Raw genomic sequence first — 24,686 nt, 5'->3', positions numbered from 1 at the left:
CAATCTTTTCATGAAAACCTCCTGTGATGGAGCATGTATGTGTTTAGGAGGCAGGCTGTTCCATTGCTTAGTAGCTCCCACAATCAGGAAATCCCTCATTTCCAGTTTGGATCTCTCTCTGTAAATCTTCCACCCTTTGGTTCTTGTCTGGTTCTCAGGTGCTATGGAGAATAAATCCTCTTCCCTGTGACATCCCTTCACCTATTGGAAGACTGCTATCGTGTCTCCCCTTAGCCTTCTCTTCTTCAGATTAAGCATACCCAATTCCTTTAACCACTTTTTGTAGGATTTAGCCTGCAAGCATCTTACCCGCTTTGTTGCTCTTCTCTGCATTCTTTCCAGTTCCGCAACATATTTTTTGTATTGTGGTGACCAGAACTGGACACAGTATTCTAGGTGCAGTGTAACGACTGCCTAACCTAACAGAGCCAGACTCACAAGTGAACTTTATGAAATCTGGTTTATTGAAGGGTTAGTATGCAAGTACAGAGAAAGCTGAGAACGAGCAAAAGTGCTCCAAACACAAATTAAGAACCCTCGGCTCAAAACGTAACACCTCCCCCCACCCAGCCATTTTAACCACCCCCTCCCAGGTGCCAGTAACCGTCTTCACCCATCCTGGGAAAGCAACCTTGAACATTTGAGAAAACCCAAACACATTCCATTCCCTCAGCCCAGAGATAACAGTCCGGGCAATGGAAACCTCCTTTCCCTGTAAATCAAACACACAATCAGTAAATGACATGTGAAGTGTTACGATGTACCAGGCACACTGAAACAGTGAACATGACATGCAGTCTGGCCAGTGCAACGTAGAATAGTACTAATAGAAGAGAATATATGTGGCTCAGGGTTGAACTTGTGGAGTCCTTGGTGCTCTCTGAGCTTCATTGTTTGCTTGCAGACATTTCATTACCCTACTAGGTAACATAATATATATATAATATATAATAAAATTTCAATATAAAACACATTATGAAACAATAAAAATTGTTTCATAATGTGTTTTATATTGAAATTTTATTATATATTTATTGTTTTATATTGTAAACCGCCCAGAGTTCCTCTGCTTGGAGGAGATGGGCGGTGACAAATTCAATAAATAAATAAATAATCAGTGCTAGTGAGTGTGGGTTTTACTCCTTGTTTTTATGCAGCAGCTTGCCCTGCCAGGGTTGGTGGGGGTATGGTTTTCTCCTTGGTAGTTCCTTGATTAGGGTATTGTTTTCTACCTGATTGCTTATCTGGTGTTAATCCCTGCTTATCTGGGTGTAGGCTGCTGGAGAGGATGTGTTCTGGTCTTAGGTTTTTTTTATTGTCTGTTTTGAATGGTGTATAAATGTAGTTTATCTCTATGTGTCTATTGAAGGCTGATTTGTCTGAGTGCCAGGCTTCCAGGAATTCCCTAGCGTTTTTGGATTTAGCTTGGTCTAGGATGCTCACAGTTTCCCAGTTGAAACTATGGTTGAGTCTGTCCATGTGTTGTGAGATTAAGGAGTTTTCATCTTGTCTTCTGACTACTAGTTGGTGTTCATGGATGTGCTCTGCTAGTCTTCTGCCTGTCTGTCCTACATAGTGGCTGTTACCATCCTTACACTGTATGCTGTAGATGACTCCTGTTTTTTTCTTCTTGGGCTACTGAGTCTTTTGGTTTATTTAAAATGTTTTGGAGGGTTTTAGTTGGTTTGTGTGTTATGGTGATGCTGTGTGTTTGTAATAGTCTGTTGGTTGTTTATGAGATGTTTTTGACATATGGTAGTGTTATCCTTTTCATAGCTTGTGTTGGCTGTGCTGTGGTGGGTTGAGTGGTCAGGCACTTTTTGATAGCAGAATGCTTCCATTGAATTCATCCCTTCCAACCTGGTTTCAGAAAACTCCCTTGGCCCTTATACACCTTGAATCTAAATCAAGTCAGTTTCATGTGTATAGCAATCCTCACATGCCTACTAGTCACATCAGCTGCTTTCCTTTCTTCCACCCCCAAAACTTTATTATATTATTGCATGTTGCAGTGATGAATCTTGTCTTTTGTGAATTTAGAAAAACATTATTTGCTCAACTAGTCTACCATTGTTTCTGTTCTGGTTGGCAACATTACTCACTCCTAGATCTCTTAAAATAAAACAAAGTAAGAATTAAAACTGGAAATGCCTAGGATTGAATCTGGAACCTCCTTGATACATGTTCTGTTGCTGAGACATGGTAACTCTCCTTGGACTTCTAAGATTGCTGGTGATAGACAGAAATACTAATAAAGCATGACTGTCTCCTATAAGTGCTACCTGGTGTTTGATGACACATTTGGTTAAAAAGCATAAGCTTTTGTGCCCTGCAGTTCACTTGATCAGATTTTGTGCATCAACTGCCTATTAGAAACCAGTGGCTTTTTGAGCCTCACCAAAGGATAAATTGATTCTTTGAATGTCTTCAGGCTATAAGTCTTGAAGAAAGGAAACTGTCTTAAAATTTCTATGTTCCAACTTGAATCTAAACCAATCATACTACCTTCTATCTGCGTTTGTATTTTAGGCAAGATCACACAAGTATTTTGCCTTTGTAGTGAAATGGATTCCCTGAGCTCATAACTTGGCATTAGCTCTGTTTTTTAAAAAATGTTGGTTCTCAATGAGCTGTTCTGATGACACATCTATGAATGAAGTTCTGTCAAACACAGAGCTGCAGTCATGTTTCTGAATAATCTTTCAGTGGATGCTGTGCCACTTGGTACAGGGCAAATCTTTTAGGGTTGTTAATAATTTGAATGCCTCTTTAGAAAACCAGCTGCACCATCCTTTTATATGTGTTACTCTTCTGTCAGTTGTTGCTTTTGTGTAACTGCACAAGACTTAGGAGCCTTAATTAAAGTTGATATTTGTGCATTTTAATTTTTAAAAAATCCTATTGAAGTTTGGTGAGATTCACTTATTTTTATATGCTCAGGATTTCTTACTTTATAAAATAAGCTAATATATGCCAAATATTGTACATGTGTTGAGATGCTTCAGTTGCTTTAAGGTATTTTGTTTACAGGGTCTCTGGAAATATGAGAAATTTGTTCCCAAATAAGGATGAATGATGACATCAATATGAAACTGTATAATGTATGAAGATTGAGGAGATTTCGTCCCTTTTGCTTCTTCTCCTTCTTATCTGTGATTAAGAATTATTTTATTCATTTTTGGAGAACACAAAATCAGATACTTAATGCAAAAATATATTCTATAGTCTTTCTCTTTTCAGGTCCAGAACATTCATGGAGCATTCAATGCACTGGAGGGAACGAACAAACTCAGTTCAAACCGTACGTACAATTTGTGGTGTTCAGGAGTCCATCTGTTGTTAGTACAGAATTCATGATAGGAGAGGCCTACAAAAACTAATCAGATTGTATCACTGGTGTTTTAAGCAATGAAATAAGTTTGGCATGTACAGACTTGATTTTCCTGGCTATAAAAGAGGCCCAGATCAATTATCTATAACAGCTTTCTTCAATGTGGTAGTCTTCAGATATATTTGAATACATAATTCTCAGCCAGCTGGTCATGCTGGCTGGGAATTATAGATGAGTACCATCTATAATGAAGAGCACCAGGTTAGGAAAAACTAGTTACTTGATGTTTTATACTGTTGATGTGCTCTGCAGCCTGGGGTTTGTTGATTACTGTGGCTAGTTAGAGATGTATGATGCCTGAAGAATAAACTTATTCTTATAAATTTGTCTCTAAGAGCGACTTCAGAAGACTTGTTGGAATGGTCCCTCAAATTAGCTGCAGCTCACAAAAGCCTATGCCTTTTAATAAAATTTGTCAGTCAGAAAAGGTGCTACCAGACTCCTTCTGAAGTTTTGCCACCGTAGACGTATACAGGTCTCCTCCTGCAAAGCATCCGTGTATGCGCATGTGTCTCTGAAGGAAAGAAACAAAGGAGCCAGGGCAAAGAGATGCAAAGTTGGAAGAGCTTTTAAGGATCATGCAGAGCAGGAAATGAACCTGGTCCTAGCCAACATCTTTCTGCCTGGTATTTCCTTCCTCTGTATGTACTTATAGGATGCAATGAGTTAGATTATCTTAAGGTAACTGTAGTTCAGAACTAGTTCCACTTAGCCCTTGCTGAAAGACTGTTTCCTGTCCTATGGAATTTCTATCTTTGCTATGAGATTATGTTTCAAAAATCCATAAACCCATATCTATCCAGCTTCCTCCCATACAGTCAGATGATTTCAACTTTAAATCTGATGATCCTTCATTGGTAGTAATATAATCCATGACATAAAAGTAATGCTTTTTAAAAAAAAGCTATTTGAATTTTAAGTGGGTAAGACTGAATATATGGAAAATTGTTGTAAACTATCCCAAAATTCTTCAGACTCTTGTTGGTATTGAAAACTTTCTAGTAAACATTATGATAGAGAGTTGTAAATCAGAATAATTTTTCAATATCTAGTCAAATTAGATTTTTATATTTTACTGGAAAAATTCATTGAGTGTGGTAAAGCATCTAGCAGTTCCAAAAAAAAAAAAAGGATGAGAGAGAGAGAGAGAGAGAGAGAGAGATAGAATACTTTATTGGCCAAGTATGATTAGACACACAAGGAATTTGACTTCGGTGGAGGAGCTCTCAAGATATTTACATAACATCAAAAATAAGCAATAGTAAAGTAATAAAGTTATTTGCTAAAACTATACAATCAAGAAAGAAAGAAAAATGGAAGGAAATAACACTACAGCTGTTAACTAACACACACTCATATTTAAAGGGAGAATTAAGGGACAGCATACTGCATCTGTTGTCTAACATATGTTCACATTTAACAGAGCATTACCGGTCACATCTTAGCAGTCATGTCTTACCATACATTGTCAATCATTATATCAGGCTACATTAATCAGGAGTTCAACAGAGCAATGGCACAAGGGAAAAAACTGTTTCAATGCCTAGATGTTTTTACATATGGTACTCTGTAGTGCTGTCCTGATGGTAGAAGTTGAAACCGTTTATGTCCAGGATGCGAAGGGTCTGCAGATATCTTCTCCACCCTCCTTTTGACCCTTGCAATATACAGGTCTTCTATAGAAGGCAGGCAGATTGCAATAATTATTTCTGCAGACTTAACTATCTGTTGAAGTCTATATTTGTCCTGCTTGGTTGCGGAACCAAACCGTTATAGAAGAACAGATAACAGATTCAATAATTCCTCTGTAAAACTATACCAAAAGCTCCTGAGATAGATTAAGCTTCCTAAGTTGACGCAGGAAGAACATCCTTTGTTGTGCCTTTTTGATCATAGTTCTGATGTTAAGCGTCCATTTCAGACCTTGAGAAATTATGGAGCCCAAAAACTTAAAGGACTCCACCACTAATACTGGGCTATCGAATATAGTAAGAAGAGGGGAGTTAGAAGGATTCTTTCTAAAATCCACAACCATCTCTACAGTTTTGAGTGTATTCAGTTTCAAGTTGTTATAACTACACCGCAGGGCCAGTTGTTGTACCTCCCATCTATATGCTGACTCATCACCATTCCGAATGAGACCAATAACAGTTGTATCATCTGCAAATTTCAGAACTTTGACAGAAGAATCTTTTGAAATACAGTCATTGGTATAGAGGGAGAAAAGCAACGGGGAGAGCACACATCCCTGAGGGGCACCTGTGCTAATTGACCAAATACTGGATATAGTTTTGCCTAACCTCACATGCTGTTTCCTATCTGTTAGAAAACTGATTATCCACCTACAGGTAAGGTCCGGCACAGTAAGCTGGACCAATTTGTTATAAAGAATTCCTGGAATAATAGTATTGGACGCTGAGCTAAAGTCCACAAAATGGATTCGTACATAAGACTCCGGAGATTCAAGATGTTGCAGAATATAACATAGAGCCATGTTGACAGCATCATCTGCTGACCTGTTTCCTCTATAAGCAAACTGGCAGTGGATCTAGCAGAGGATCCGTGATAGCTTTCAGATGAGCCAGCCCTAACCTCTCAAAGGTCTTCATAACTACAGATGTCAATGCAACAGGTCTGTAGTCATTCAACTCACTGATGGAAGATTTCTTAGGAACTGGAATAATTGTAGAGCTTTTAAAACAAGAAGGAACGTAACACATCTCCAACGTTTATTAAAAACACGTGTAAAATATATATTCTTCTGTATAGAGAAAAATGCAGGCAATTGTGTATTATTTTCAGTTAGAAATCAGTATAATTCCAAACAGAGTAAGCCAGGTTCAAGATTTGTACTTTTAAATCTATACATCAGAACAGCACCTCTGATATTTTGGGGTTTCTCAAAAAGAGGTATATTCTGTTTTCACAGCCCTTGCTTCCCATGATTATATATTGAAGATTGTCCCTACTGTGTATGAAGACATGAGTGGCAAACAGCGGTACTCATACCAGTATACTGTAGCCAATAAGGTAAAGATACTACATCCCCTTCTAAAAAGGCTTGATTTAATATTATTTTCCAGTCTTGTGTCCATTGTTGCTCTTTCATTGTACACTAGTTTAAAAAAATATCAAATAGCACCCCCTTCTGGAAGACTAGAAAAATGAAAACAAAAAGAAAGGTTGAAGTATTGAACTTGTATGCATTTCAGTGCAGTCAACCTAATAGGAATGGAAAATTCTCTGGCTTTCACACTTCCCAGTTTACTCTGATAAGGTTTTCAGCTCAAAAACATACCCATACCCATAGATAATATACTTAGACATAAGTATTCAAATATATATTTTCAATTCCATGCCAAAGAAGAATATTCTTTGCAGATTAATGTGGAAATGGGATGAATATATGGATGAATATTTGATAATCTGACATAGGCAGCAAACTGATTGACCCATCATTGCTTTCTGCTTTGTGAGTAGCAGTCTTATATAATTAAAGCATGGCTGAATGAAAGGATTTTGGGATAGATTCTGCCTATCAGTTATGTTTGTTTTTCTCTGTCCAGGGCTCTTGCTTCCTTCTTTAAAAAAACTATTGTTTAAAAATTCCTGTAGTTTGCTTCAACCCTGCTAATATCATGTTTAAAAGAATTTTAGTTTTACTGAAATCATTTGACATAGATTTCCTGGTGTATGACTTTATAAAGCTAGGCTCCATTGTTGTTGTTTAATTATTATTATTCCTATTCCTTTCATTGTTTCTCAAAACCTCTCTAATATCACCTCAACTACCTGGCTGTATTCTTGTTGGCTCCAGTTCTGGATAGTTTTTGCCGTTTCTAACCTCTTGAACTTCAGGTATAAAAATGCTGCTTAGAGTTAATGTCACAGAATCTAGAAATAATCTGTTTTCTCTCATAGCCCAGAAGGTTGTAACTGCTACTTTACTGCATAAGAGGTGCTAATTTTGTAATATCCCTAACTGAGTTAGATCAAGATGTAGTCATATGTAGAGTAGGCCTTGTGAAATTAGTATCTTAAAAGTCATTACTGTACTAGTTTTAAGTCCAAATGGTTTTGAAGGTCCTGCCCTTTAAATTTAACTAAACCTGGATCCGAACAAACATCTTGAAGACTATCAAGTATCTTGGGGGAAAGTAAGTAGATGCATGCAGAAGTCTTAGGTGTCTGTTGCGTATACTTTGTGCCTTCATTCTCTGCCGCACATCCTTTTTCAGGAATATGTAGCATATAGCCACACAGGGCGCATTATTCCAGCCATTTGGTTTCGCTATGACCTGAGCCCTATTACAGTGAAGTACACAGAAAGGCGACAGCCTTTGTACAGATTTATCACAACGGTAAGTTACTATCACCCTCTTGTCGCTGCTTGTGCATGAGTGGAGTGTATGTGCTAGAGATTTAAGCGCTGTAATGCTGAACTCTTTCCCACATGCATCCAGAAGACAGAAAATTGTTCAGGTAGGAAAATGGGAAGGTACTGGATGCTTTGGCCTAAAGGCTGATACATCCCTGGAAAATAATTTATGCTGGTGGTATCTTGATTACTTTTGAGGTTTTTCCGGCATTTTGCAAAAGAATCTCAAATTTGTACTGCCACAAATATATTCCCAAACCTCATCTCTAGTATGCAGAGACTTTCTTTTCATCACACACTAATCCTGCCCCCCCAACACAATACTAGAATTCTAATTATTGGAATGTGGAATTCATCTATATTTGTTCTCAGGGCATGCCTGCACACTGATGTTTTCTTTGCCTTTTTCCCCCCATATCACATATTCCTACTGAAATTGATTAGTGCTCACAAAAAATAATTTCAAGAAAATGCTAGTTGCTAGTTTCAAGAAAACCTTTTGCTGATCCACACAGGATGGTCTTTTTATACTTCCATCCAAGCTGTCTGTTTTAAGGTGATTTCCAGTGTAATGAAATAAGAGCTTGAAAGAGTGTTTCATCTTTCATTTAATTTTCACATTTAATTAACTTACTTTTAACTTCTTCCTTAACAGAGTTGTGAGAATGTATACAATAAAATAGCACTTTCTGCTCTCCAGCCTTTGCATTGGCGTAGAGAGATATATAGTGACTGATACAAAACAAGCAGGCTTGCAAGAAGCTGTACTCTATCAGGGAATTGCCTGGCTGTGCTTCCCTGTAATGAACCTTTCTTTTTCAGTGATATTATCTCCCATCATTCTAATGGTAGAGAAAAATGCAGTTGGTTCATTATAAAATCACGACTTCATAGAATTGTAGTTAGGCACTATCTGGAGGGCCACATATTCCACACTCCTCTGATACATCATTCAATACAAAACAAAAAAAGTAGGTGTAAATTTGTGTTTTCAATCCTTCCCTTGTTGTAATCTGTGGAACCTTTAATGTGTGTTAGGAGGTGGGAGGAATGGATACATTCTGTGAAGACTTATTGAACTGCTTCTTCGTCATTTTCTATACATTGGGAAGAGAAGTGCAGCACTGAAGTCTGGTGGCAGTTTCTGAAGAAAGAAGCAAAAAATAGCTTTGAATGCTGATTGGCCTTTTACTTTAGAGCTCTTTACCTATGCTTTACCATACGCCTGCTTGTTTGCCCGTTTGTCCTGGCTTCTGATCTGTTCTATATTATAACAGCAGCTTGCCTGTCTTGGCTTTCTTCCTTTTCTGAATCTACTTCTTTAGCCCCAGGATCCAGTTGAACTTCTCATACCTTGGCTTGCTTTCTGATGCTAGTAGACTACAAAATCAAACCCAGTCATGTTCCAGCTTTAGGTCTAAAGTTCTTCATCCAAGTGAAGGTGTCTACTTTTATGTGCTTTAGTGATTGATCTCTTAGAGATACCAGCCTTTTCTATCTTTACTAGAAATTCTTCTGCATATACTGTCCTTGCATTTCTGTTATACTGAAACACCAGCCTCTTTGTTAGGATAAAAACTAGAGTTGGTAGGGCACTATTCTCTATTATCTCAGGCCTTTCAAACCTAGTAGAGTCATTCTCCAGCCTGTCACCACTTTTGCTGCCCCAAGTCCCTACTGCATCAAGGTTGCCCTAGAGTTGAGTTGGAGTTGTCATGATTGTGGAGAGGCCTATAGCCTTCTGGCCCAGGCAGAGATTATCCACTTGTGGCAGCTGGTGTTACTGTCAAGTTGGGCAGGCCTCAGAAGCACCCTAGATCTTGTTAAGCTGTAGCTATTGAGTTAAAAGCTATAGAGGCTAATTTTTTTTTCAGCAGTTTATTTACTAAGCTGGACCCAAACAATTTTCACATAAAGTGTTTTTAAATGAAATCTTACGAGGACTGTGCAGAAAAGACTCATGTGATATTTTATCTAGGTTTGGAACTATATAATTTTCTATTTTTATCTTGAGAAAATGGAACTCTGTAGTGTCTCTCACTACAGGGTTTAATTTTTTTTAAACTTAGAACTTTAATTAAAAAATAATAATTTTATTAAAAGTTTTGAATAAAACAATAAAAGATAGTACAAACTAAAAGAAAAAAAGAAAGAGAAAAAAATGCAAGAAAAAAAGAAAAAAATATGTAAAAAGGAACCACCCCTCCCTCCTTAAGAAAGTGACTTTCCACCCTCATCGTGGCAAGTATGAACAATTCCCTGATCTCTTCACCTCCTTTTACCTAACAAATATAAAACTCTTCATCCCATAACCCATTTCTTAACAATAGGCAAATCAAATAAGTAGCATCTTCTTCAGTCTAGTTACCAGCAAAAAATCTAAACAAAGCTCTAAGATTGTAACTTTAATTAACATATATAAAATTCAACATTCTGCACCTGAATTAACTATAATAAAATCCCATTTAAAAGGCATAAAATGGTCCCTATATCCTAATATAAACAAAATTAAAAAACCAAGTTTAACATGACAAAGAGAGACCATTTCTCCTTCCCAAAAGACAAGCTTCAATACACAACATTCCAAATAACTTGTCCCATTCAAATACACATTCCACATCTCCACTAACCTATAACCACATCCACATTTCACGAATATAAAGTAATCCCAGTATCCTAATATAAACAAAGGACTAAAATTTAACATAACATAGAGAAATAATTTCTCCTTTAAAAAGACAAATACTCCAAACTTCCTTACTTTGAATAAAGAGAAACAATTAAATGCAAAGCCAGCTTAGGTACTATAAAAATAGGAGTTACATAATGTAACTATAGGGGAAAAAACTTTTACACATATTAAATGTAAGCAAATCCAGTACAGCACATTTTTCTAAATTAAGATTTCAATAAATACAGAAAGAACCACCCAGAATAACAACCTATCCCATTTTATCCCTGGTTGAATAAACCGACTTTGTAGTCTTTTTTCTTCTATACAGGGCAGTCTTTCTCTGTAATCCATTCAGATGATTGTTGATCCTTGTTACAGATTTCTTTAGCACTTTAAACAGTCTCTTTTGTAAATCCAAGTAAAGGAAATTATTCCAATTGTTCCTTGGGATTATTACTTTTATTTTCCTCTTGATTTTTAAAACCTCATCCAGTTTTCTCTCTATATCTGGTGACAGATTCTTATTCAGAGTCTCGGTCACATTTTCCTCAGGTAAATTTTGCTGCATATCTTGTTCTGTAACATCTTAGTCTGGGAAACAAACTGTTCTCAAGAACACACAAAATAGCTGACATGAATGAATCAAATTCATGATGCAGGTCTCTAAGCAGTTCTTCAAAAATGTCTCTAAAGGCCATTATAAGGGGCTTGTCTTATAACGCCAATCTCAAAAACAATTTTTCTTTCCCACAGACATACATTTATTTTTTTAAAAAGTTTCAAAGTCTTAATATTCGAAGTTCAAAACTCCATTGTTTTCTAACCCCTTAAAATTTTCTGTAGCAAAAGCTTGCCTTACTTTTTGCTGTTTATTTTAAGTTCTTAAAGATTATAAAATAGATCTTCATATTCTTATATTGAGGATTGAAAGCACTCACCTGGTATTTCCAGCCTTGTCACTCTGCAGGTGTCTTAATTTCTTTGAAACAGTTAATAGGCAGTTTCTGAAAATAGTTAGCAAGGGAAGTGCACGAACTTAATGTCCTTTGAAAGGCTCCATTTGCAGCTAGAGCAAATATGGCAAGTTCCACCATCTCCTGGTTACCCCCTCCACCCAATATCACTGTCTTGTGGTCTCTTCATGAAGAACAACAACAACTGTAAGGAGATCTCGCATCTCTCTTTTTGATCCAGAGAGGATCGTAGGAGCCGATCTGCTTCAGCTCCCTTGGAAAATGCTACAAACGTCAGTCCGCCATCTTCCCCTGGAAGCACCACTGTGAGAACTTTAAGAATGACTAAGATTTATATGGATATATGCCTGTGGATTCTCTGTTTAGGATGCTGTTTCTATTATGAGGGTTAAGGTTTATCACGACATCCAGAGGATTTATTGGTACAGCAGTATTGGAAGGAACAGGGCTCTCTGTGTTGTCAGCTCAGCCACCTGTTTACTGGATCTGGGTCCCTCCAGATCCGGTCATGTAAGTGGCCAGGGAGGTGACTGTGGTTGGATCCATGCTGTAGTGTCAGCCTCTCTGATAGAAGTGGTGGTGCTCCCAGCCTTGAAAGAGATGGTGGTATGCCCCCACATCAAGAGGCTGTCCTTGGACTCAATGGTCTTTGATAACTATCAACCAGTCTCCAACCTTCCCTTTCTGGGGAAGGTTGTTGAGAAGGTAGTCAGTCTGCAGCTGATGAGAACCTTGGAGGAAACATTATCTAGACCCATTTCAGGCTGGGATTTAGTACTGAGACAGCTTTGGTCGCACTTGTTAATGACCTCTGGCAGAGCTGGGATGATGGTAGTGCATCCATCCTTGTGCTCCTTGATCTCTCGGTAGCTTTTGATACTGTCAGCCATGGTATCTTCTGAGCCAGCTCTACGGGTTGGGGATTGGGGGCACCGTTTTATGGTGGTTCTCTTCCTTTCTCCGGGGCTGGTTTCAGTTGGTGTTGGTAGGTGGGGAGTGATAGTTCCCCAGGCCCTTGCTTTGTAGAGTCCTGCAGGATTCTTTTCTCTCTCCCCTCCTTTTCACATCTACATGAAACTAGTGGGTGAGATCATTTGCCAGTTTGGGGTATGCTGATGATACCCAATCATATCTTTCAACTCCAGGCCAACCAAATGGGGCTGTCGAGGTTCTGTCCCAGTGCCTGGAGACTGTGCAGGTTTGGATGGGGAAGAACTGTCTCTTTGTACCAAGACTGAGTGGCTGTGGGTATTTGGACTGCCCAGATCTAGGATATTCCATTGTTGACCTTGGATAGGGTGGCACTTTCCCATTCAAGGGTGGTGTGCAATTTGGGGGTCTTCCTGGATTACTGCTCCTGCTTGATAAGCAAGAGGCAGCTGTGGCCAGGAAGGCCTTTGCACTGCTTCATCTGGTGAGACAGTTGCGCCTTTCCCAAGATGTGGGGGGGGGGCCCTTCAGACAGTCTTTCATGCCTTGGTTACCTCACAGCTTGACTACTGCAACGTGCTTTACGTGGGGTTGCCCTGAAAGACCACCTGGAAGCTAATGGTTCAGAATGAGGCCTCTCCCACAGCATCTGCCTGGCCGATCTGATCTGGCAGGGTTGGTGCATTCTGGGTTCCTGCAATTAAACAATGCCAACTTTAGGGACTCTGGAAGCGCACCTTCTCTGCAGTAGCGCCTGTCCTCTGGAATGAGGGCTTCAAGTTTTCAATGGCCCTCACCCTACTGGTGTTTCAAAAGGTCCTGAAGACCTGGCTTTTCACGTAGGCCTTTGGCAAGTGTGATGTTATGGGGATCACTGGAAAAGAAGGAGGGGGCCCTCTCCAGGGGGAAAAGGACACGTGCAGTGTTGAAACTCTTCAGCTCCCAGCCAAGAAGATCAGAAAAGAACTGCCTTAGTGTTCTGGAAATGACCACCAGATCTACTACTGTGGACAAGAGGACCACAGAAGACATGGAGTAGCCTTCATAATTAATAGTAAAGTGGCTAAAGCAGTGCTCAGATACAATCCAAAAAACGATAGAAAGATCTCAATTCGAATTCAGGGCAAGCCATCTAACATCACAGTGATCCAAATATACGCCCCAACCACAGATGCTGAAGAAGCTGAAGTAGAGCAGTTCTATGAGGATCTGCAGCTGTCAGGCTCTGCCTGCTAACCAGTAAAGACACAGACACTGTGGGCTTAGGTTCTGGCTTTATTGATAGAACAGAGTGCATGCCTTTTAGAACAGCTGAGAGTGAGTGGAGCGCGCCAGAACAGGATTTAAATAGCCCGCGCCGGTCAGCGCTCCACCCCTTCTTACTTCGGGTGCGCCGCCGAGCCCCGTCGGTTCTGTTGCCGGTAGGTGAGGGGTCGTGGAGCCCCCCCTGTGCTCCGGGCGTTTCCTTACTTGCTTCCCTGGCCAGTGATGGTTCATTGCCGGGCGATCAGGTTCGTAATCTCTTTGAGAGCTCGGGCGCGCCTCGTGGTCTGGTCTTGTCAATTACCTTCTTTGCAATATTGTATCTCTCTCTTCCGCGCCTCCGGCTAGAGTTGATACTTTGTTGCCAGCACCTGTTGCTCTCTTTTGTTAGCTAGTTGCCTTTTCCCTTAATCTGCCCGGTACCCATTTCCCTGCATTGTCATGCGAGCCGTTGCGATGTCACAAGCATCGCAACGGTGGTCATGACATACTGCCCCCCTTTGAGAAGGTTAAGCCGCGGATTTGGAGGGGTAGGCGGTATGGAAGGTGCGGATCAGGTGGGAGGCCTGGACGTCACGGGCAGCGACCCACTCAGGGTGTGGAAAGTGTTTCCACTTTACGAGGTATTGGAGGGAGCCCCGCCGCTTGCGGGAGTCAAGTACTTCCTTCACTTCGAAGTGTTGCCCATCTATCATCACTGGTGGAGGGGGGGGGGCATGCGTGGGTGCCACCAGGAGGGATCACTTGCCGGCTTGAGTAAGCTGCAGTGAAATACCGGGTACAGTCTCTTTAAATTATGGGGCAGGTCCAAGCGCACCGTGACTGGGTTCACGATTTGTGTCACCTGGAATGGTCCAATAAACTTGGGGGCCAGCTTCTTTGACAGTTGCGGCAATTTTATGAATCTGGTGGATAGATAGACCATGTCCCCCACCTGAAATGTTGGTTGCTGGCACCGGTGTTTGTCCGCTTGTAATTTGTACGCCGTTTGTGCCTCTTTAAGCGCGTCCTTGATGACTGGCCAGGAATCTGTGAGTTTCTCACCCCAATCACAGGCGGCCACTGTTGGGGACGGAGGCTGAGGGAGTTCAGGGATGGGGACGAACTCCCGACCTGACACTACCCCAAAGGGGTTTTTTCCCATGCTTTGGTGTATCGCGTTGTTGTATGCGACCTCTGCAAATGGGAGGAGGTCCACCCAGTCGTCTTGGTGATAGTTTATGTAGGAGCTGAGGAATTGCTCCAGTGTGGCATTAAGGATCTCTGTGGATCCGTTCGTCTGGGGATGCCAGGAGGTTGACAGGGCTTCCTGGGTACCTATCAGTTTCAAGAAAGCCCGCCAAAACCTCGAGGTAAATTGTGTGCCCCTATCGGTCACCAAGTGGGAGGGGCAGCCGTGTAGGCGGTACACGTGGACTAGGAACAGTTTCGCCAGCTGTTGGGCTGACGGGATCGAGGCGCAGGGGATAAAATGTGCTTGTTTTGAAAAGTAGTCTTTTACCACCCAAATGACCGTTTTCTTTTGGCTGGGCGGTAAGTCGACTATGAAGTCCATTGAAATTTCATCCCAAGGGTGGGAGGGTTCAGCCATGGGTTGCAGCAGCCCATGGGGTTTGCCAGCCGGTCGCTTGGCCATAGCGCACACTGGGCAGGACGCCACATGCGTCTTGACGTCCTTCCTCAGCGAGGGCCACCAAAACTGTCTCTGAGTCAGGTGTAGGGTTTTCAAGAACCCGAAGTGACCAGCCTGTTTGCTGTCATGCGATCTGTTGAGGATCGCCTGCCGTTGTGAGTCGGGTACATATAACCTTCCCTCCGCCCATGCGAGGTCCTGGTCCATAGTGACCTTGTTGGGGTTGGCGAGGAGCCAGGGGTCAGATTTTAATGCCATTATAAAATCTGCCCGTAGCCCACCTGGCATTTGAGGTTGCCTGCATCTAGGAGCGGGTTGCATCGTAGTTGTTTGCGAGGGGGGGCAGGCTGTCCCCGAGCGCGCCCCCGGGTGACCGCTGCCATACCCAGCTGGGAATCGGAAAGCACCGTCCCTACGATGTCGGAGATAGGCTCCGCATCCTGAGGCAGTCGGGAGAGTGCGCCTGCCAGGAAGTTCTTTTTGCCTGGTATGAACTTCAGCTGGAAGTTGAACTGGCTGAAGAACTGAGCCCAGCGTATTTGCTTGGGACTGAGGCTCCGGGGCATGCGGAGCACCTCGAGGTTGCGGTGGTCTGTCCAGACCTCAAACGGGCAAGTCGTCCCTTCCAAAAGGTGATGCCAAGCCTCCAGCGCTGCTTTAACCGCAAATGCTTCCTTTTCCCACACGTGCCAGCGCCTCTCTGTCTCTGAGAATTTCCTCGAGAGATAGGCGCATGGCTTCAGGATTCCAGCAGAATCCTTTTGCAGCAGGATGGCGCCTATTGAGAAGTCAGAGGCGTCCACCTGCACCACAAAAGGTGATGCGGATTCTGTAATACGCCTTGCAGAGGTCGAGTTTGGAAAACACCCTTCCTTTTGACAGGTGTGCTAGCATGTCCTTTATGAGGGGTAGGGGGTATTTGTTGGATAGGGAAGCGGAATTTAATCCACGGTAATCGGTGCATAGTCTCAGGGTGCCGTCCTTCTTTTCCCGAAATAGGACAGGTGCTCCAACCGGCGAGTTCGCTGGTTCTATGAAGCCCCTGGAGAGGTTTTTGTCCAAGAATTCCCGCAGCGCCGCTAATTCTCTCTGGGTCATGGGGTAGATCTTGGGCTTGGGTAATGGGACGTCTGGGAGCAGTTCAATTGTGCAGTCCGTCTTGCGGTGGGGGGGTAATTGGTCCGCCTCTTCTCCGAAGACATCTGCAAAGTCTGCATATTGTTCCGGCAGTCCTTCTGGGGGTGGGGGTCGTGGGTATGGTCGACGACTTCTGCCCTCCCCACCGTCGGAGCAGATGGTTTGTCCGGTGTTGGTGCCTGGTAGACCCCGTCTTTGAACTTGATGGAGTGTGTCCTCCAGTCTATGTGTGGGTTGTGGCGTGCTAGCCAGGGGATCTGCAGCACTACTATGGGTTTCCCTATCTGGGTTACCACAAAGTTTATGGATTCCTTGTGGGTGCCCATTGTCAGGGTGACCTTTCTGGTCCTCTGGGTGGCCGGTCCCCCCCCCCCCCCCGCTGTAGAGCTGTCTAGTTGTTGGAACACCAGCGGTTTAGGGAGGGGGGAACAGGGCAGTTTTAGTGCGGCGACAATGTCCGGGTGGATCAGATTTCTGGAGCACCCCGAATCCACCAGAGCTTCGACCGCAATGGCTCTAGGGCCATAAGAGAGTTTAATTGTCCCTGCCAGGATGGAGCAATCATCACTCACCCTGGGGTTGTTGCGCCCCTTCTTCACCACCTGCCCAGCGGCGCTGCTTGGAGCAGGTGGGGAGCGTTTTCCATCGGCTGTTCTTGGGCGTCGATCACGTCCCCTGCGAGGTAGGCGTCCGCGTCCTCGTCCCGGGTTGCTAACGCTCCTGTTAGGCGTCTGGGGGGGTTGGATGGCTTGTGCAGCGTCTTTGGTGTGGGTCTGGGTGGGCGATCCATTGTCCTGTTTTTGGAACAGTCCGCCGCTTGGTGGCCCGTCTTCCCACACCTGGTACACTGCCCGTGGGCAAGCCTCCGTTGTTGGGCTGCGTGCCAGGTCGGGTCCGACTGTGGGACTGGTCCTCTGGTGCTGGGAGGGATCTTGTCATTTGCGGTTGCGAGCAGGAACGTGCGCTGAGCGTGCTCCGCTTTTCCGGCTAGGCAAATCCACCCATGAAGGGAGGCTGGGTCGTCCCTGTAGAGTGCCCATTGTAGCACCTCCTGGTTGAGGCCACGCTTGAACATGTCGATCAGGGTGGCCTCAGACCATTCCGTGATTTTGCCTGCGAGGACCTTGAACTCAAGGGCGTAGTCGGCCACCGTTTTTCTTCCCTGGCGCAGCGCTTGAAGTGTGCACTTGGCCCTTTCCTTCGCCAGGGGGTCCTCAAAGTAATGCTTCAGCTCGGCTAGGAAGTTGTGGAAATTGGCCACAGCAGGGGCTCCGGACTCGGACATCTGCACGTACCAGTCCGCAGCCCTGTCTTGGAGCTTGGTGGCCACTGCCGAGATTTTAGCGGCTTCTGTGCTGAAGCAATGGCCGTATTTGGCCATGTAGTCCCTCGCATTTGTTAGAAAGAAGGACAGTTTCGTAGGGTTCCCGTCGAATTGTATGGGGAAGTCTTTGGCGAACCTCCCAATTTGCAGGACCCCTACCTGTGGGTGGTGAGGGATGGCTCCCACTGGCCTGGGGCCACGAAGCCCTGCGACAGAGTCTCATGCTTTGCCCCTTCCGCTCGGGGTTGTTGGCGGGGTGGGTATGGTGCCCTGATCCCCTCTTGCCCCCTGTGTCACCTCAGTCTTGGAGCGCTCGCCTACGATGGTTGCCAGGGACTGGAGCATATGTTCCAGGTCTCGTACCTTGGCTTCCAGGGCCGTGTCCTTGTCTGGCGTGCCCCGGTCTGCCGATGTCGGGGACAGGAGCAGGTGTTCAAGGTATTGTACCCTGGCTTCCAGGGCCGTGACCCTGTCTGGCGTGCCCTGGTCGTCTGACGTCGGTGCTGCCAGATGCTGTCCGGTCTGTAGTCTTGCGCCTTCCTGCTCGGGTGTTTGGGGGTAGCGGAGCCTCCAGGTGGAGTAGGGAAGACATTTCTAAACGTATCTCCTTAATTGCTTGTTCCTCCCTCTTTCGATGGGAGTAGGAGTTTGTTAGGATTGATGTCCTAACAACCAGGAAACACACTGAGACAATGAACTGGTCTCTAATATTTATTGCTAGTACTTAACAGGAATCCTAACAAACTGAAGAAGCGTGGGAAAAACCCAGACATATAACCCCCAAGGGTTAAGGCGGTCCCGATCTGTGTCTCTTTGAATGGCTGAACAATTCCTCAGTGCTACGCATGCGCTTGACAGTCTGGATGGGAGCCCCCTGCTTGCCATCCTTACTTCAGACATTAGGGAAGACCCACAGATCAGCTAGATATGAGCTCACTAATATTCCTAAGGAATATGCAGTGGAGGTGAAGAATAGATTTAAGGGACTGGACTTAGTAGATAGGGTCCCGGAAGAGCTCTGGACAGAAGTTCGCAACATTGTTCAGGAGGCGGCAACAAAATACATCCCAAAGAAAGAGAAAACCAAGAAGGCAAAATGGCTGTCTGCTGAGACACTAGAAGTAGCCCAAGAAAGAAGGAAAGCAAAAGGCAACAGTGATAGGGGGAGATATGCCCAATTAAATGCAAAATTCCAGAGGTTAGCCAGAAGAGATAAGGAATTATTTTTACACAAGCAATGCGCAGAAGTGGAAAAAGACAATAGAATAGGAAGGACAAGAGGCCTCTTCCAGAAAATTAGAAACATTGGAGGTAAATTCCAGGCCAAAATGGGTATGATCAAAAACAAAGATGGCAAGGACCTAACAGAAGAAGAAGAGATCAAGAAAAGGTGGCAAGAATATACGGAAGACCTGTATAGGAAGGATAACAATATCGGGAATAGCTTTAATGGTGTGGTCAGTGAGTTAGAGCCAGACATCCTAAAGAGTGAGGTTGAATGGGCCTTAAGAAGCATTGCTAATAACAAGGCAGCAGGAGACGATGGTATCCCAGCTGAATTGTTCAAAATCTTGCAAGATGATGCTGTCAAGGTAATGCATGCTATATGCCAGCAAATTTGGAAAACACAAGAATGGCCATCAGATTGGAAAAAATCAACTTATATCCCCATACCAAAAAAGGGAAACACTAAAGAATGTTCAAACTATCAAACAGTGGCACTCATTTCACATGCCAGTAGGGTAATGTTCAAGATCCTGCAAGGTAGACTTCAGCAATTCATGGAGCGAGAATTGCCAGATGTACAAGCTGGGTTTAGAAAAGGCAGAGGAACTAGGGGCCAAACTGCCAATATCCGCTGGATAATGGAAAAAGCCAGGGAGTTTCAGAAAAACATCTATTTCTGTTTTATTGACTATTCTAAAGCCTTTGACTGTGTGGACCATAACAAATTGTGGCAAGTTCTTAGCGGTATGGGGATACCAAGTCATGTTGTATGCCTCCTGAAGAATCTGTATAACGACCAAGTAGCAACAGTAAGAACAGACCAGGGAACAACAGACTGGTTTAAGACTGGGAAAGAAGTACAGCAGGGTTGTATACTCCCATTCTACCTACTCAACTTGTACGCAGAACACATCATGTGATGTGCTGGGTTTGAGGAATCCAAGGCTGGAGTTAAAATCGCTGGAAGAAACATTAACAATCTCAGATATGCAGATGATACCACTTTGATGGCTGAAAGTGAAGAGGAACTGAGGAGCCTTATGATGAAGGTGAAAGAAGAAAGTGCAAAAGCTGGCTTGCAGCTAACCCTCAAAAAAACCAAGATTATGGCAACCAGCTTGATTGATAACTGGCACATAGAGGGAGAAAATGTAGAAGCAGTGAAAGACTTTGTATTTCTAGGTGTGAAGATTACTGTGGATGCTGACTGCAGTCAGGAAATCAGAAGACACTTAATCCTTGGGAGAAGAGCAATGACAAATCTCGATAAAATAGTTAAGAGCAGAGATATCACACTGACAACAAAGGTCCGCATAGTTAAAACAATGGTGTTCCCCATAGTAACATGTGGCTGCGAGAGCTGGACCATAAGGAAGGCTGAGCGAAGGAAGATAGATGCTTTTGAACTGTGGTGTTGGAGGAAAATTCTGAGAGTGCCTTGGACTTCAAGAAGATCAAACCAGTCCATCCTCCAGGAAATAAAGCCAGACTGCTCACTTGAGGGAATGATATTAACGGCAAAACTGAAATACTTTGGCCACATAATGAGAAGACAGGACACCCTGGAGAAGATGCTGATGCTAGGGAGAGTGGAAGGCAAAAGGAAGAGGGGCCGACCAAGGGCAAGATGGATGGATGATATTCTAGAGGTGACGGACTCGTCCCTGGGGGAGCTGGGGGTGTTGACGACTGACAAGAAGCTCTGGTGTGGGCTGATCCATGAAGTCATGAAGAGTTGGAAGCGACTAAACGAATAAACAAAAAGTGTTCTGGAGTTTTTCCATTAGTGCTTAGTAGTTTGGTTTGAGTTTGGCAGGATTCTGTCTATAGGATAGAACAATAAATACTAGAGTTCAATTCCTGATTCAGTGTGGTTCTTCACCTTAAATTCCTAACATGTGATCAAAGCCCCCTTTTATTCCTTTTCTTTGTTCCCATCCAGGTTTGTTGTCTCTGCCATCTTTGCTCTTTTTTTGCTTTGTGTTGTTTTCTTGTTTTAAATGTTTTTAACAATTTGTAAACTGCCCAGAGTTGCTAGGAGTTGGGTGATATATTAATTAATTAATTAATTAATTGAGTGATTTTTAAATAGTATTCTGCATATTCATTGGCTCAATATAAGAGAAACTAGGGACATTTATTTACTTGTTTTTGTGACTTGTTTTTGCACAAAGTTCAGAGAAGTGTTTTGGCCTCATCTTGCTTATGGATTGTTGCAGACCCATGCGGTAGTGACATTTCATCCAATAAATGTCCTTGCTCATTAACTATTGAAGTGAAATGTGGCTATCCTAAGATACCCCAGTTGTTTCTACCAGTTCAGGGGATTCTCCATGTATAGGAGTATTTAATTTTATAAATAGAAGTGGAAATATATTTTTCTTATGTTTAGAAATATGAAGTGATACTTTCCTGCTTTGATGTACCAAGTACATTTCCTCTCCCATCTTGTGGTTTAAAACCTCTGGTGTCAACTAATCTGTATTGGTTGAAGTTACCGAACTCATTCTGCTGTCATATTCCCTGAAAAGTAACTTTGCATCACTTTTGGTAGAAGAGAAGGTAAATGAATTGAGAGTAGTTGTGGAAAACATTTTCAGCTCTGTAAAAAGAAAATGAAATGTAAAGGAATCAGTTTGTTCCATTTCTTTTTGTGGCTTTTATTTCCCAGAATTTCAGCCACGGCTTGAAAAATCCTTTAACTTTTTTTTTCACAGAAACCTATTTCCATTTCACTGAGCTCATTGGACACAAATATCAGAATAAAAAATACACAGAAAAATGAGCAATTCCTCCCTCACTGCTTCTGTTACTGCTGTTAAAGTTTTATATAATCTTATTCCTAGTTCCCTTCTCAATTTTCATGAAAGTTTTATATAATCTTATTCCTAGTTCCCTTCTCAATTTTCATGATTATTCTTTTAGGTGGCCATCTCAGTATCACACTCCTTTGTGGAAGGGTGATAACCCTTTCATTAAATTTGGTGTGTAGCCCAAATATATATAATGTAGCCTTCCTAACTTGGTGTCCTGATGGCTACAATTGCCATAATCCCTATCCAGTTTATGGGATTGAGGCCAACACATCTGGAGGGCACCCAGTCAGAGGAAGGCTGCTATGATGTTGATTCAGAAATAAATTCCATTGTCAGATTTGCTTCTAAAACAAAGATTAAAGAATGCTCCATGAAATAATCCGAACAGCACTAGACAGCAGTGACTAGAAGCAGCCACACTGCTAGTCAATTCCAGGAAAGGAATTGGCAGAATGGGAACCAGATTTCATCCCAGTATGGTTTTCTGCTGATACATGGATGGGTTGGTTGCATTAGTACTTGGTAGTTGGGAAGATCCTTGATCTCAATACTAAGTACTATATGACTAAGTACTAAAATGACATGATCTCAACCTAGTGGAGTTCTAATCTAACCAGGAAGAACAAGATGAAGGCAGAAAATGGGTTGTGAATCACCTATTAGCGAATTGTTTAGGGGGAATATTAACTAAGATAAAAGAATTCAGAAAAAAACTATAACACTAAGGTGTTGTTATTGTATTTAAGAAAAGGTTTAAATCTTCATCCAGATCATTGACTAAACTTATATCTAACTGCATCTAGTGTGTTTAAAAATAACTTAATAAAAGCCAAGCAGAAGCTGTATGCCTGAGGGGATCTTTCTGAGGTTTGTGGGGGAGGGGCCTAGGGAGCAGGGAAGGCCAACAGTACTAAGTGTTTCCTTTTCCTTTGCCCATTTCAGATTTGTGCCATCATTGGTGGAACGTTCACTGTGGCTGGGATTCTTGACTCCTGCATTTTTACAGCCTCTGAAGCCTGGAAAAAGATCCAACTAGGAAAGATGCAGTAACAAAAGAATCTTCACCCTAGTCTTGTGAGAAGAAGCAAAGAAGGAAAAGCCCACAGCTATCCATTTTTCTTCATACCATTTCAGTTGACATATGTCACACAAGCTGTTGGAAACATTATAAGGGAGCCAAAACAAATAAACAACCCTCTGCCCAACAAACCAGAGTCTTTGAAAGTTAGCAACATTTGCAAGGGAATGTGGTTTTATATGTACCATTCTCATTCAATGTTTTTTGAGGTTTGTTATCTTTTACTTTTTCAGACTAGATCTGATAGATCTTTTGTTTATTCGTTCAGTCGCTTCTGACTCTTCGTGACTTCATGATATGTTTTAAAGTCTCAGAAGGTGGCTTCAGAGCAGCATTTTAGTTATGTAAATCAGATTTTATTCAAGAATTATGGAACTCGACAATCATACTGATTTTACTGAACAGTAGTACTGATTTTAGTAACATTTTGGCTTTAAAAAAAACCTAGGCCAGATATTTAGAACAAAGTCTGTTGATCTTTTTGCATTATATATTTTCCAGATGAGTAGAAACATAGGATCTATGGTCTAGTTATCTTTTTGGCAGGCTGAGAAACACTTCCAGGGTGACCATTTAAAACATTTATTCTTCCCAGGATTCTCCAGCACAGTTAGCAGAAAGACAACTGTCTTTTATTCTTCTGGAATATTAAAATATTTTTACTTATTTCCAACAACATAAAATAATAGAAACAATTAGAAAAAATGAAGGAATATAAGCTTCATTTGTAAATAAAGCAGATTATATATTTCTGTATTTGTGAGGCTTTCTCTTACTTTTTGCAACACAGATCATTCAGCTGTCTAGGTCAAAAATTTTAATTTAAAGGAGCAGCAGGGGAGGTAATACTAGGTCAATACTCAAATTGGGTAGAAGAGCAATGTGTTAAAATAGAAGCAAAGTCTTCCATAAATACTGGAAACACAGAAAGTAGCCCTTATCTTGGGGAAGTCAAGTCATTGCATAATAACTTGCTCATCTTTAAAATTTTAATTTGTGAGCATTTGCCAAATGACAACCTGAAAGGCAAGCACCTACTTTGCTGATTCTTAAGAGAGAGGTACCACACTGTATATATATAAAAAAACACATTTTCTATGTGAACATTTTCTCCATATGTGTTCTAAGTATAAAATAATAGTTTGTTCCATTCTCCAAGTGAATGTGGGGACAAGGTGATAAGGCAAAAATCATGTGAGTTAATAGTTTTTGATATGGTATTGACATTGGTGCATAGGGACCTTCAATAAAACCCACCAATTTTCATAGACTACAAATCTTTTGATATATGACCTGTTATAATTTTGGCATGCTTTGTACATTTTATATCACCTAAGATGGATACAAATGGTGTGTTCTCTAGCTTTGCTGTACCTTTAAAAGAAACAGTAAGATTTCTGACATTACAGTTTGGAAACTGTCATTTTGCTGTCAGAATGACTGTGGTCTTTTAAGGGTGACCTTTTTAGATTTTGAAAGTGTCAAATCAATATCCTGTGATTAAACTGCTTCGGTCCAGAAGTACTTTATATGTTGTTCTATGCTTTTCTTGGAAGTAAACCACATTAAGTTCAAGGGGACCCACTTGTAGACATATATGGTTCTTCAATTTGCCCAACATGTCTATTTTTACTTTGTTGGTGTATAGAAGATATTAATTTTTCTTGTCATAAAATTCTTGATTTTTTTACCATCCTTTCCTGAAGTAAAATATATTTAGAATTTCCCACTATTTTTCTTAAGAAATTATTATTATCTTGGTGGATCTTGTACTATTTGGATGGATTTTATACATTTTTTTCATTTGTAAAAATCAAACTGAAGACAATACATGCGTATTAATTTCTGATTGCTTGTGCCT

The 24,686-nt window shown here is 42.0% G+C and overlaps 1 protein-coding gene across 3 annotated transcripts in view; it reads left to right on the top strand.

Moving 5' to 3' along the window:
• Positions 1–24,354, top strand: part of ERGIC1 (endoplasmic reticulum-golgi intermediate compartment 1) — a 137,913-nt gene extending 113,559 nt beyond the window's left edge. For all 3 annotated transcript variants that reach the window (XM_063292403.1, XM_063292402.1, XM_063292404.1), the window contains exons 7-10: positions 3,241–3,301; positions 6,321–6,421; positions 7,630–7,752; positions 22,690–24,354. In XM_063292403.1, the coding sequence (XP_063148473.1) occupies positions 3,241–3,301; positions 6,321–6,421; positions 7,630–7,752; positions 22,690–22,797 (393 nt within the window). In that variant the 3' untranslated portion in view covers positions 22,798–24,354. The remainder of the gene's footprint in view (positions 1–3,240; positions 3,302–6,320; positions 6,422–7,629; positions 7,753–22,689) is intronic.
• The last annotated feature ends 332 nt before the right edge of the window (positions 24,355–24,686 follow it).

Source organism: Candoia aspera, chromosome 2 (genome assembly GCF_035149785.1).
Source record: "Candoia aspera isolate rCanAsp1 chromosome 2, rCanAsp1.hap2, whole genome shotgun sequence".
Classification (NCBI taxonomy): domain Eukaryota; kingdom Metazoa; phylum Chordata; class Lepidosauria; order Squamata; family Boidae; genus Candoia; species Candoia aspera.
The sequence above is the reverse complement of the archived record's forward strand: the minus strand, read 5'-3'. Positions and strand labels throughout refer to the sequence as shown.